General features: G+C 43.6%; 1 protein-coding gene across 1 annotated transcript in view; it reads right to left on the bottom strand.

The window, feature by feature from the left end:
* The window catches only part of SPTBN1 (spectrin beta, non-erythrocytic 1), a 111436-nt gene that overhangs the window by 9094 nt on the left and 87218 nt on the right, over positions 1–15124 (bottom strand). The window contains exons 18-25 of the mRNA XM_006159031.3: positions 11923–12069; positions 9616–9865; positions 7765–8003; positions 7262–7351; positions 6803–7084; positions 6049–6179; positions 4317–4521; positions 3525–3899 (exon numbers count right to left, since the gene is read on the bottom strand). Coding sequence (XP_006159093.1) covers positions 3525–3899; positions 4317–4521; positions 6049–6179; positions 6803–7084; positions 7262–7351; positions 7765–8003; positions 9616–9865; positions 11923–12069 — 1719 coding nt within the window. The remainder of the gene's footprint in view (positions 1–3524; positions 3900–4316; positions 4522–6048; positions 6180–6802; positions 7085–7261; positions 7352–7764; positions 8004–9615; positions 9866–11922; positions 12070–15124) is intronic.

The following is a 15124-nucleotide window of genomic DNA, read 5'->3' as shown; positions in this document are numbered from 1 at the left end:
CCCTATAGCAAAAATCTCTCCCCCCCAAAAAAAAAAATAAAGAAAGAAAAGGTCCTTGAGAGAGGGCCTGAGCTAGACAGATGGTGTGACTGGCATGTGTCCGGATATATTCCAAAAAATAAATACCTAGGTCCTTTAGGCAGTGTTTTAACTGTGAATGAGAAACTACCATGAAGAACACATTTTGAAAATGTCTTTCCATTGCTATGTGATATCACTGAATACAATATATACATCATCTGTGAGAGTTCTCACCAGGGGACAGTCACACTTGGAAAACACACACACAGCATACAGTGTGCATGAAGGAACCAAATGGTGTCAAAGGAGGAGAAACTTGAACTAGTCAAATTTCAACAAAAACTCTGCAGAACTGAAAACCGACAGTGAAAATGGTGACTCCCTAAGTGCAACAATGCATTTCTACTTACATCTATGTATTTTTGATGAAGTATCTTTTTCAGCTATAACAATCACCCCCCCCAAAACAAAACAAAACAAAAATTGGCATGAAGAGAAAGTGGGAGTATAAACAGGTCTTAAACATGAAAAGATGCACCATGGAGATATAACTTGTCATCTGTGAGTTGGCAAAAAAATGCACATTTCATGATATATCCCTTAGTCAGCTGATTTGTTGATAGAAGTTTAACAGGCTGCAGTTTCTATAAAAGGTAAATGAGCCGCATCCTTGAAAATGATAACTGCATATCCCACCTGATTTGGGGGGAGTTTCCCCTACATATATGCTAGCATATACAGAAAATAAAATACACACATGTTATTGACTGAAGTATGTTTTGCAAAAGCAAAAGATTGAAACTAAAGTAAATGCTCATCAAGGAGGGATTGACTAAATTAACGATGGCGCATCCAACAAGAGACAACTCTGAAGCCATGAAACAGCATGAGAAGCGCTCTCTGTACTCACTGAAAAGCAGGCCAAGAAATAACAAGCAGAAAAAACCCAGTGCAGACAGTACGCATAATTTTCTACTTTTTGATAAAAGGGGGATTGGTGGAACAAGAATAAGCTCTCACCTTTGGGGATGAGGGGAATATGTCTTCACAACAGAAGCTAATAATAACTGTGGCTATTTTATATTTAATTTTCCTTCCATGTTTTACATTAAGTAGTACCATACATGTAGACAATGCCTCAGTAAAGATACACACGTATGGGGGAAAGGACACTCAGTCACTATGTACCAGTGAGCCTGTGGATCAAAGTCCTAACTACATATCTAGGCATCCTAAAAGTTTTCTTAAGCTTCTGATATTCAACAGTAATTAGAAAACATTTAAAGAGCTCTTACTCAATCCTCAAAACATCAGAGCACTGAAGCTTTCAGAGGTCAATTAAACTTACAGCCATAGAGTGTGATTTGAAAGAAGAAGAAGAATAAAGGGAAAGTGAGAGGAGAATGGCAGTCTATATGGTCCCTCGACAGAACAAGTCCCAAAGTATACCAAAGCACAGGGGGCTGATGCACCAGGGGTCTGCCTACAGCCACATCTGGGCGGTCTGTTGAAGACTTACCAGAACCCAGCCAGGCCCAGTCACTTTCATTCTGGGTATGGCTGCTTTAGGCAACCAGGACAGAGTTGAGTAGCTGCAACAGAGCTGTCCCATAGAGCTGAAAATATTTACCATTGGATCTTTAACAGAAAAAGTTTGCTGGGACCAGCAGTTAGCGTAATGGCTATGTTGCTGGACTCCCATGTAGTCGACCATGGTTTGAGTCCTGGACCTGGTAGCTTAAACTCACGCCAGGCATATGTGTGTGTGCGTGCCCAAGATCCCGAGAGGAGAATGGAGGAGAAGGGATTGTGGTGTGGCCAAACCCCCTGGAGGGTGATTTCTCACTTTGTCTCTCTGTCTGGCGAGCGCATGCGCCCTATAGCAAAAACCTCTCCAAAAAACAAAAAGAAAAAAAAGAAAAAATTTGCTAATCCCTGTGCTAGATTGTTGATGCACTCTTAACAGATAAGAGCAACCCCCTCTCCACCGTAACACATGCAGGGTTGATAAAATTGGCCTCTTCTTTAGGATCATGACTTTAGGGGAAGAGAATATAATTTATTTTTCAACTAAAAAACCCTAAGGCTAAACAAGAAACTGTGCAGAGATCAAAAGGGAAACTAGAGAGTGACTACACTAGACTCTAATTGTGGTATTGTAAATACTGTGTCAAACAGCTTTCAAACAATGTTTGAAATGTTTTAAAGCATTAGCCATTTTGTACTGTGGAAAGAGGACCAGGTGTAGTAAAATGTGGGAATCTTGTTTTGTCTCTTCCCGGATATGTAACTCAGATCCTGGGAGATAGGAAATGACTGGGTTATTTTGGATGGATGTGCAAACTTAATACAAACACTTGTTGAAGCCTGTAACTCACAAATGTCTATGTGTGCACTGGCTTTATTTTAATAAAGCTCATCTATCAGTGTTTGTAAACGTAGCAAACTTAGAGCTTTACGGACTGGCAGCTTCTCCTGGATGGAGCATTACATTTGGGTGTGCACGTGTACACACAGGCTCATGGATGCATGGCTATGTTGCTGGACTCCCATGTAGTCGACCATGGTTTGAGTCCTGGACCTGGTAGCTTAAACTCACGCCAGGCATATGTGTGTGTGCGTGCCCAAGATCCCGAGAGGAGAATGGAGGAGAAGGGATTGTGGTGTGGCCAAACCCCCTGGAGGGTGATTTCTCACTTTGTCTCTCTGTCTGGCGAGCGCATGCGCCCTATAGCAAAAACCTCTCCAAAAAACAAAAAGAAAAAAAAGAAAAAATTTGCTAATCCCTGTGCTAGATTGTTGATGCACTCTTAACAGATAAGAGCAACCCCCTCTCCACCGTAACACATGCAGGGTTGATAAAATTGGCCTCTTCTTTAGGATCATGACTTTAGGGGAAGAGAATATAATTTATTTTTCAACTAAAAAACCCTAAGGCTAAACAAGAAACTGTGCAGAGATCAAAAGGGAAACTAGAGAGTGACTACACTAGACTCTAATTGTGGTATTGTAAATACTGTGTCAAACAGCTTTCAAACAATGTTTGAAATGTTTTAAAGCATTAGCCATTTTGTACTGTGGAAAGAGGACCAGGTGTAGTAAAATGTGGGAATCTTGTTTTGTCTCTTCCCGGATATGTAACTCAGATCCTGGGAGATAGGAAATGACTGGGTTATTTTGGATGGATGTGCAAACTTAATACAAACACTTGTTGAAGCCTGTAACTCACAAATGTCTATGTGTGCACTGGCTTTATTTTAATAAAGCTCATCTATCAGTGTTTGTAAACGTAGCAAACTTAGAGCTTTACGGACTGGCAGCTTCTCCTGGATGGAGCATTACATTTGGGTGTGCACGTGTACACACAGGCTCATGGATGCATACATATGTGTTTAACTTGGACAGTTCTTCGAGGAGCCAAGGATCGGAGAGGTACTCAGAGATGCACAAAGATGCTCTAGGCAGTGAAAAACCCCCACACCCTGGGCAGCTTCCCTACCCACCTGAGTGCCCAGAGCCTGAATGTCATGCTCGAATGTGGTGTGCATTCTCTGTAAGGTCTCCACTGTGTTCTGATCTCTCCCGAGCTCCTCAGGGAGTTTCTTGTGTTTGTCCTGTATGCGCCCAAAGATCTCCTTGGCATCGTGGTAAAACTTATGCAGTTCATAGGAGGCAGCGAGAATCTGTGTTCTCGTGTCGATGAGCTCCAGGAGGTCAGCCCAGGCTTCGTTGAGACCATCCTTCCACTCAGCAATGGTGGCAGCATCTGAATGCCCAGAGTTGATAAGTTCATCTGCCATGTGATTGACCGTGTCCACGCGCTCCTGTCCAATGTTCCCTGTGTCTCGAGCAAATTCCCGGAATCGTTCTTGTAACATCTGAAACAGGGATAGGCATAAAGAAATCACTGAGGCCACTGTGAACATTTCATTTCTTGATCACATGACTTTCTTTTGGACAGAAGCTGTCTCTAGCTGGGTGGTAAGAAGTAACACGCATGACCTTAGAGCAACAACTCTTAGCTCTAAAGCCTTTTATCAACCGTGGTTCCTCCTTCCTCACTGCAACAGAGCAAGCCACTGCCTCCAGCTCCTTTTACTATGGGAGAGGGGCACAGAGAGTGTAATCAACCTATGTCACAGTCTCCTATTGATAAAGACACCAGGGAAACCATGAAACCACTTGAGCTTTGACTTGAGCCTGGGGGCGTTCCATCTGCTCACAGACAAGGAAGCCACCAGCCTTCCATCCCACTGTTCCTTGCACAACCACCATGCTCCCCCCCAAGTACTTGCCGTGACGTGCTCATAGTCCTGCCCCAGCTCATGGGACCCTGCAACCACCTCCCTTTCGGCGATCCACTGCTCCAGGTCGTCCACCTCCCGGTTGAGCTGGAACAGCCTGTGCCTCTCGTCCAGCTTGCCTCTCCTCTCTTCGGCAAGGTCTTTCAGACCAGCATACAGCTTATCCACTTTGGACTGCCGCATGCTAATGCGCTCGCTGAGAGAGAGCAGGAGAGGCAGGAAGGGAAAAGACCTTAAATGTCCATTTTGTTCAAGGGGAGGCAAAGGCAAAGGCATGTTACACCAGATTTTTCAAAGAAACTTCTGGTTCACCTGCTTAGCTGAAAAATTAACACTCTAAAATCCAACCCCAATTTCAAGGAATATACACGCAATGTGTAAACAAAACACTATCATTAAGGTCACGGTCATCCTGAATGGGGGTAGAGGAACAGAAGAACACGAGGGGAGACTCTCAATCTCTGTACTGCTGGCTTAGCAAGTTAGGATTTTCTTCAACTAAAAGAAGTTAGTGTGGGCTGGCTGGTGGCATGGTGGTTAAGAAGGCTAGATCTCGCATGGCTGACTGAGCACTTCGAATCTTGGACCCAGAGGTTTGGAAAACATGCCAGGTGCATGTGCATGTGTGCTCAAAATCCTGAAAGGAGAAATGGAAAAGGGGCAGCACCATAACTCTCCCCCACGGAGAATGCTTTCTCACTTCCCCCCTCACACTCTCTCTCTCTCCAGTGGGCACATGCACCATCTATCAAATTAAAACAAAGTTAATGCAAAATGCAGGAGTCATCTTCCATTCTCAGGTACCATGCCAGCAGAGGGAGACACACTACATCCCCTCCGGCATGCATGGTCTCTACTTTCTCTGGACTGTGTGGACTGTGTGCTCCTCCTTGGTAGGACAGCTGGCCCAGGGACTAGCATTTTTTGAGTTCTAGGTTTACCATAAGGAGACTGCATCCTCCTCCCTCCAACTTCTGCCCAGAATCAGAAATCAGAGTCGAGGACGTGGTACCTATCCCTGTAGTCTAGGAAAGCAACTTTCCTGGGAACCCTCATCAGAAACACCTTAAGGCACGTCTGCAACAAAACAGCCATTGACCTCATCTCCCTTAACCAGCCTCAGCTAAATGCACGAAGCCAATTCTTTTCTTTCCTTTCTGAATCATAAAGGGCAGTTACACAGAAGGCCTGAAGTGACTGTCCTTGAAATTAACACTGGAGCCTGGTATACAGTGGATGAACACCATACACTCACTCACCTCTTCTTTCCCCTGGGGCACGTGAAGCACTTGATATATAAGGATCAGAAGGTGAGGATATCATTTTCTTTTATAGGTTCACTTACTCTTGTCTGCTACCCCTCTTAAAAGTAACAATTACTTCTCTTAAACTGGATGACTTTTTCAACCCAAGGGTAAGTGCTCTGATTACCTCTATCTGTGCGAGTTGGGCTGCACTTCTGACTCATGACACCAAGACTCTCAAAATCAGGCCTGGCCAACAGGAAGTATTTTACCCACAAGAACAATTTCCTACTACAACAGTTCACCCTTTCTAGTCACCACAAACCTACTGGATCTGTTTTTAAAATGCCTTCCAAATACCTAGCTTATCAGTAACCCACAATGAATGCTGCCACTTTCTCTGTGGGTGATTAGTAGAGACCCTTGCCAGGAGGAACTGTGATTAGCTTGGCCTCATCTGTACAAAAGGGTACTCCCACCTCTCAGGATGGCTGTCAGCCACCAGGGCCCGGCTGGTCTTGGAGAGCTGATGTACGGTCTCGGCGTAGTCCTCCACGGCTTGTTCTAAGATCTGGTGCTTCTTCAACATAGAGACTGCACTCTGCTCATCCTGCAGAGAGAGGGGCTGTCAATGGCAGTCGTCCCCTCTGGCCTAGGACCACCTTACAGAGTGACAGACCAGCTGCATGGCAGGGGCAGAAGAAGGACCATCAGAAAGAGAAACACCAAGAGCATCAATATGAACTGGACCGTGGGAGGCCTCTGAGAAAGATGAACTTGAGGACAAAGCGGAGTGACCAGGACCTCGATGAGGCACAGCGTAAAGCTTAGGTAAACCAACTGCATGCTGGCTGGCTGCGATTCCTCCCTGTCTATCAGGTATGCAAAGGACAGCATAACCAGAACCTCAAAGTACTTTCAAATTACTTCAACACCACCTGTGTGTTCCTATAGAGAACAAGGACTCTGGTAAATTTCTGCTAAAAAAAAATAACAAAAAATGATGACAGGATGAACCCAGTCTTAATGACACACCAGGATTCAGACAAGAACATCTGGAGTCAAAAGGAAACAGCAGCCAGATTTAAGACACTTTTAAGCAACATGGTGGCCTCTTAACACTCAAGGGCATCCAGATTAGTGTTCATAAAGCCAGAGCCACTAGGCGAAAATGAGTTTGGGGTCTGACTCTGTAGCCCTTCTGGGGCAGGGAGGCCTCATGCTTCCTCTCACCTTGGCCTTCTCCTCTGACATCATGTACAGCTCCTGCTCACTCATCCACGCCTCGGCCTCGGCTGCATCAAAGTAGTACTGCTGGGCCTTGTGTGCCTCCTCCAACCGCCTGTGGCGTTTCTCTGTCTCCTCGATGAGGAGGCCCCATAGCTGCTTTAGGTCAGCCAGCCTCTGTCTGATGGCCTCAGCATTGAGGCTGCTGCTGTCGGTGACAATGTTTTGGCTCCTCTCAAAGATGTCATCAATGCGAGGCTGGTGCCCCTGGATTTCTTTCTGGAGGGTCTATGTGGGAGCCGAAAACACACAAAGAGGCTTGCTAAATGGTGACAGCCTGGCGTTTAGATCAGGTCATTAGGACCAAGAAGAAATTGCAAGGCTTAAAAGTTCTCTCACATTCTCTCTCTTGTAATTCAGAGCAATTATTTATCAGACTGAGCTAGCCTGAAGAGAAATGCTTACCTGATTTTTCTTTATTAATAGCTGCACAGTCTGGAGGTTGTGGCCATGGTCTGTGGAAGTTGCTAAAGGCATCCTCTCTCCAACCCACAACTGGAAAGAATTTTAAGTAAGAGGTCAGGACCTCTGAGAAGAACAAATGCATGACACAGACAAAAACAGCAAGTGGGGGCAACCTCAGAGATGACGTGTGTTTAGTCCCCCTTGGAGGACCTGAGGAAGCATGACTGCCTTCTCAGACACCTAGCAAAGGTTAGTCTTCCAAACTCAATCCATTGCTCAGTGTTGGACTCACTGTGAGACCTCATTATTTCTTTTTAATAAACACTGCTCTAGGGGCCATAAAATCCTAAACTGTCTTTAGCTAATCAGAGAGCACAACAAAGCTGAATTTTGTGCACAAAGAAAAGAGCCCTAAGAACACTGAGAGCATGAGCTCCACCCAAGGTGAGCTTGCCACAGTAATGAGCATGGGCTTGGGGCAGGCGAGGGGATCCACAACTCACGATCTCGTCTTCCACATCCCTGTTGAACTGGTGGATCTCCTTGGAGGCCAGCAGGTTGTGTTTCCTTTCATTCAAAGGCTCCAGCAACTCCATGAACTTGGTCTGCACAGTGAGGCGCTTGCTGTCCACCTCATCGGTGCTCTTCCCCTCCTGACTCAGGGCCTGGGCTTGGCTCTGGAGCTCTTCGATCTCCTTCTTCCGCACTTCCATCTGATTCTCCAGCATCTGAGGGTGGGAAACAGAACAACGTCTACTTCAGAACCAAGGACACACAGCCCTATAAATCGTTTCTTGGGGCACTGGCCAAGATGGAAGACTGAGAAGTATGGCTGTAACAATGATCAAATTGCCAAGTAGCATGTTCATCTGCTTATTTTTAACATATCCCTTTCTAGGATTTTTAAACTGGGGAGTAATATTCATGTTTATTCAGGAACTTGGAGAAGGAAAGACAGGGGGGAAAAAGAAATAATTAGAGGGAAAGGAGAAATTGCATTTGCCTATTCAGAAGCCAGTTTCAGTATCAGAAAGGAATCAAGTCTTGATGCTCCAGCTGTTTTAGGCAAAGGGGAGAGCCAACATTACCACCTTTCCTCCATTTCTTCAGTCAGAAGGCTGATAACCCAGTATGTAAAATAACAACAACCAGCTGAAAATATCCTGGGTTTTTATTTAAATGAAGAAAATGGACAAAAGTGAAAGTAGAGGCGTCTCACTGGGAAACACCACACTGGGAAAGTGTATGACAGCCTAGAGACAAGGAGGTCCACATCTGGGAATAAACTGACTCCTTCTGCAGGCAGAGTGGGCAGCAGCTGCGACTAAAAACCACCTACAGAATAAACTCCTAATGTGTAAAAGCCTGAAGAGCGGAGTGATCAAATCACTGAACCAAAGGCAGTCATTTTCCTCAAGGCTTGACTCAGCACACAGCAAAGACAGTCTTTATAACGACTAGCCCTGAGCAGAGCTGCTGTGCCTGGGAATCACTGCAAACCGCAAAGCCAGCCAGGGAGCCACCGAAAGATCCTGCCACTGACTTGCTTTCTCAAGCTTAATGGAGCTGTTTTCTTGTAAACTCAAGTAAATTCATTTGCCCTTAGAGAGCTCTACTGTGATGTCAAAACCAAACAAAACAAAACAGGGCTGGCCCTTTAGCACAGCATTAAGTACTGTGCATTGGGAGCTTAGAGTCCACATGGCTGACTACGGTTTGAATCCTACCCTCGGCAGCTTGAAAAACACACCAGGCATGTGTGTATGGGTACCTGGGTACCCCAAATCATGACAGAACGGAGAAATGGAGGAAAAGGACTGTGGTATGACCACGCCCCAATGGGGGTTGGTTGGGGGGATACTATCTTTCTGTTAAGAACAGATGCCTTCTGGCAATAAAAATAATAAAATAAATTGATAGATTTGTTTTTATCTATTATATAAAGTATCTTGAAAAACTGGTAACTGTCACATATCTAGATGTTATACAGCAAAGTATGCAAATATGATTACTTTCCTTATGAAAAATGCAGAATTGAATGAAATTAATATTTACTCAACTGTTAACTAGTGAAAATACCTATCAACTAAGAAAACGACTTCTAAAAAAGTATTCCTATACACAGACAACCATATGTCTACTAAGGTCGTGTCTTCCTCATTGATTTTAGAAACGTCCCACGATGCTGTCAGAGTGAGCCATTTCCTGAGTTAAAATGCCTGTACATGAAAGGTGGATGAGAGTAAAGACGATAAAGACCACAGGTGTGAAACAGAAACAGGCCCAGGTACACGGTTGCCTTGGCTACTTGCCTGCTGCTTTTTCAGCAGCTCTATTTGAAAATGTATTCATATTTAAAATGTTGACACTGGTAAGGTCTTTGCCGTAGTCATCAGATTGAATCTGGCTCTCCAGGCCGTGCAGCCATTTGTCTAGATCTGCACAGCTCTGGGTGAAGAGTTCAGCCTTGTTTGCATCAAAGAGCCGCTGGGCCTTGGTCTGGGTGGTAGATTCAAGGACTTCCCACATTTTATGTAAACCAGTGAGTTTCTCCTTCACCACGACTTCTGTCTCGGGCTTTTCCGAGATAAGCTGCATTCCTTCCTGGAAAACACAAATCAGCGTGGTTATAAAAAAATAAATGCAATTGCTAGAGAACAAATGTCACAGTGAAAAAACTCTAAGATATTTGATTCTGTCATTTACCCCTTCATACTATACACACAGTCTTTCCACATGACGTTATTGCAACCACAGTTTGAGTCCCGGACCTGGCGGTTTGCTTTCTCACTTTCTCTCTCTCTCTCTGGTCAAATTAAAAAAAAAAAAAAAGAAAGAAAAGAAAAGAATAGCCATTCTTTAGGATTTGCGCTGTTAAGTCTTAAAAAGACATTAAAAACATTCATGAACATCTACAATGTGCTACATTTATTAAAATACAAACCATGTACCACAGTATTCACCTTTATAAAGTGTACAGTTCAGTGGCTTTTAGCATATTCAGGGTTGTGCACCTTACATCACTACTTTTAGAACATTTTCATTACTCTGAAAAGAACCTTTATACCTATTAGCAGTCACTTTCCATTTCCCCCACCCCCTTATCCCCTGGCAACTAATAAACTGCCTTTTGTTTCTATGCCTATTCTGGTGGAACATGAAAAAACATTATATGATCTTTTGTGACTGACTTCATTTATTACGGTGCTTAAGATGAATCTGTGTTGTAGTATGAACATAAATTATTATTATTTTTTTTTAATAGAGAGATTTTTACTATAGGGCGTGTGTGCTCACCAGACAGACAGAAAGTGGAAAAACGCCCCCGCGAGGGTGGGGATGTCCATGCCACAATCCCTACTTCTCTTGGAATCTTGGGCACACAAACACATGCGCCTGACGTGAGTTTAAGCTACCAGGTCTAGGATTTGAACTGCAGTCAACTACATGGTAGTCCAGTGACATAACCATTATGCCATCAGCTGATGCTATAAATGATTTTTTAAGTGATTACTATGACCTTATGAGTCAAGCATATTAATATTTATCTCTGTTTACTGACAAGAAAATTGAAAGGCTGATTGCTTTCTCCAGTCTCACCAAGCAGAGAAATATACAAACTCAGGCCTCTATCTTCATGGTTCACCATTTCCACCATGCCACACTGATTCTTAGTTGCCTCAGAATTCAATATATAATTTTTATTTATTTGTGTGTGTGTGTTTTGTAATTTTGCTACAAGGCACTTGTGCTTGCCAGAGAGACAGAGAGAAAGTGAGAAATTACCCCATGGGGGGATGCCATGCCACAATCCCTTCTCCTCCATTTTCCTCTTGGGATCTTGGGCATGCACGCACATGCACCCAAATTAAAAAAAAAAAAAAAAGAAAGAAAGAAAGAAAGAAAAAAAGAATACATTTAAAAAATTGATTCTTTGGAGAAAAAACAAAAAACGATGGCCTCTTCCACCCACCCACCCTGTATGGATCTGAGCAGTCAGTGCTGCACATTGGAAGGTACACCTGGAGCAGTAAGACATTTAGTGCTAATAACCCAGGACTTCTTCACCTCTGGGCAATGCCCCAGGACCACATATAACACATTAATTTAACTGTTAAGAGCCTGAACAAATATAAAACATGTTAAGGGAAAGAAGGGCAGGTGGGGAACTTCACATCCATGTTCGGTCATGCCACACTGAAGTTCCCTGGGCTGTAATAATACATTCGAACAACTATAGTGCCAAGTACACAGTATCCACACCAGAGAAAAAGGGAAAAATTCCAATTCTGTTTGACTGTATCTCATAAATCTGTCAGAGTGCAACACAGGTATTATGATCAGGACAGCAGGGACCCCAAACCAGGGCTCAGATTTCCTCAGGAGCAGTGGCTTGTGAGATGCACAACAGAAATGACATGCCCAGCATTCATTCAAAGATAAACTGGGCATTTCACACTGGGCGAAGTTTTTGCTTTTCTCCTTCTGCTGGGCTGAAGTTAGGAGTTGGTAAGTGGAAAGGGGATTATTCTGGCTGTGTAACTTTCATATACAACTTTAGATAAGACTCAACTGTGCTGGAAAATGTTAAATCAAAAAGAGTATGCCCTCTCTCACACCAAGGTGGATGTGAAGGATTCTCATCAAACACTGCAACTCACCTTCTCAATTTTGTCAAGCCATTCTTTGTTGGATGCAAGTTCAGCCATAAATGCTTGATGCTTTAACCATTTACTGTGCAGATTTCTGGCTTCATCATAAGACATGTCCTGGGCTGTAAGCATCTTTTCATTGATCCAGAGAGACAGCTAAGGAAAAAAAAAATCAGAAAGATTCAGAGGTTGTAATCATAGACATTAGTCTTTTTCTTACTGGAAAGGGGTTGTATTTATGTCATACTGTGCACATTGCACATTTCCACAGCAAAAGACAACCAAATATTTAACTTGACAACCATGACCCATCATGACAGGCTTCTATTATATCCAGGTTGTACCTGAGCTTTGCTCCAAATTGCATAGCTAACATCAAACCCAGAAGTACAAAAGCTCTCTAAGCCAGCTTTCCCCCTAAAGGCTTGTTTTAAAATTCTGCTCTAACCGGTCCAAGTCACGACCTCTCTTCTCTTCCGAACACCTGTGTCAGACATTCCATATTAATCATGATTGACTATCTTTTACTCCATTTGGCAGTCTTTTAACTTTTTAAATTCCACTTAAAAAATCCCAGAAAAACAAAAACACACCAATCTATCCCTCCTATTCATGGATGCATCTGTGGGAATGCCAAAGAACTTAAATAATTTGCTCACTATAGGGCTAGCTAACAATGAAGCCCTATCCACGTTTCCTTCAAGTTTGAGTCACCTTCACCATTTTTCCTAAAGCCCTTAGTCCTCTAAAGGACCTTCCATTCAGACCAAGAACACTTCATGGGACTTGATTCTGAGATCCAACAAGTCTACTTGGACCTGAACTCTGGATGCCACAAAAAGCCTGCCAGTCACTCACAGATCTGAGAAGGGGGTTCTCTTGTGAGGTTCGGGTGGAGTCAGCCAAACACCAGGCCCTGGCCCCACACTTCTTTCTGGCTTTCATCTCAATTAGCTTGTGACTGCCCACGTGCAATTAGCCATACCAAAGCCCTGATTCCACCCCATTCACGGTGTTAACCCAGGAAAAGGTTTCTGTTTACCCAGGCAGAAGATACACAAAGAGTTGTGGAGTCAGTCTAAAATCTGAGGCAAATGTCTCCAGGCACCATGTCCTTTCTCCTGAGTGACCATGAAAAGCTTGCCTTTATACCAGACACTGCCACAAATTTGCACCAGAAACTTCTTCAAGGTTCAATCTCCGAAAGTGTAGAAATGATACATAAAGTCAATAGAAACCCTTAGAGAATTAACTTTACAAGGCCATTCAACTCATGGTCTGGGATCCTGCAAGGAAAGGCTTCCCCATAAATTGCCTAAACAGAGACCTGTTCTGCAAGAGGCTATGCATGTGGGTGAACTCTCGCACGCCACCCCTACCTTGCTCAGGCTATTTACCGCATAGGCAAATAGGAGGAGGCAGCAATGATGCAAAGGTAGCAATTTTTTTTGATGTTGTTCTTTATGAAGAAAAAAAGCTAGTAAACCTCAGAAGTCCTTTGTAATCAAGGACCAAAGATCTGCTATACAATAAAGACACTAAATTCCCTACTTTAATAGAATCACTTATTTTCCAGCTATTTGCTCATATGCAATCTGATTTATAGCCATTCACTCAATCTAAGGAGCAAAGGGTTATAAGGAAGCTAAATTATCAAGTTTTTCTTTGTATTCTATGCATACACTGATTCAATGACGGAAACATTTATTTATTTATAATATTAAGGACATTAACATGTTTTTGCTATTCATAACCAACTAGTCAGAGGGATTTTTTTTTTTTTTTAAAGAGAGTGAGTGCTACATAAAAATTGGAGGCTTATAAACAAACCTGCTCTTTGCTGGACACAACATCCTACAAAGAAAGCATAATGATATGGCACAATGAAATGGATCTATGGAACTTGCTAGTTCATCAGCCCTTCCTCAGCATTCTGGAAACAGAGCTACGGTTATTATTTGTGGGCATTTACAAAAGTCACTTAAGGATATACTCATTCTCTGCAGAAAAGAACACTCTGCAGATTGGGAAAAGATAGAAAAACCACTGAACTAAGCTAAAAGTAAAGTACTCAGCTCACATCCCTGGGCCAGACACATAAAGATATACCGTGCTTGTGGAAAAAAGAAAAATCAGTTTCAAAAAAGGAAGAGGTGCAGTGTGAGAATAAAACCAAAAAGCAATACATCTTAAACCATTCAACCATTTTTGTAGAGTTTTTTTTTTTTGCCATAGGGCACGTGTGCTCGCCAGAAAGATAGAGAGACAGAGAGACAGAAAGTGAGAAATCATACCCTCGGGAGATGGCCACACCACTATCCCCTCTCCATTCTCCTCTTGGGATCCTGGACATGCATGCACACACACCTGGTGTGCATTTAAGCCACTGGGTCTGGGGCTCGAACCATGGTCAACTACATGGGAGTTCAGCGACAAAGCCATTACACTAACTGCTGGTCCCCATTCAATCATTTTTCAAGACATCACATTAAAATTATACCACAAAGGTTACGGTACTCTTTGTATCCCCATCTGTCCTGGGAGCAGGGGGGTCCCTGCTCATTCCCACTGACTTGCTAGTGCAATAATCTCTCCCGTGTAGATGGAGTTTACCGGGTGGCAGCAAGGGCAGATCTCACAACCCGCCCCTCCTCTAGCTAACACATGAGGGAGTATGAAAAAGAGAGAAACCCTTAGATTTCCTGGATCTTGAACAACTCCAAAAACCAGTTAAGGTATTAAATGGGACTTCTGGGTGCTCTGTACATATCCACCAGCATCATGGGTAGGTTTTCAAATACAGGGCTGGTCCAAACACAAACTCCATTCTCAGAGATTCTGGCTTAAAGGGGTATACTTTAATGAGGGCGAATGATGGGAAGTTTTAGTCAAGGAATAGTACCTATTGTCCCTTCGCTTGTATTTCTTTCTTTTCTTTTTTTGGAGAGGTTTTTGCTATAGGGCGCATGCGCTCGCCAGACAGACAGAGAGAGACAGAGAGACAGAAAGTGAGAAATCACCTCCCAGAGGGGATGGCCACGCCGCAGTCCCTTCTCCTCCATTCTTCTCTTGGGATCTTGGGCACACACGCACACGCGCCCGGTGTGAGTTTTAAGCTACCGGGTCCGGGACGCCAACCGCAGTCGACCATGTGGGAGTCCAGTGACATAGTCATTACGCTAACTGCTGGTCCCCCTTTGCTTGTATTTCT

Source organism: Tupaia chinensis, unplaced genomic scaffold (genome assembly GCF_000334495.1).
Source record: "Tupaia chinensis unplaced genomic scaffold, TupChi_1.0 Scaffold000622_1, whole genome shotgun sequence".
In the NCBI taxonomy this organism is placed as follows: domain Eukaryota; kingdom Metazoa; phylum Chordata; class Mammalia; order Scandentia; family Tupaiidae; genus Tupaia; species Tupaia belangeri.
This window is presented reverse-complemented; position numbering and strand designations above follow the sequence as displayed.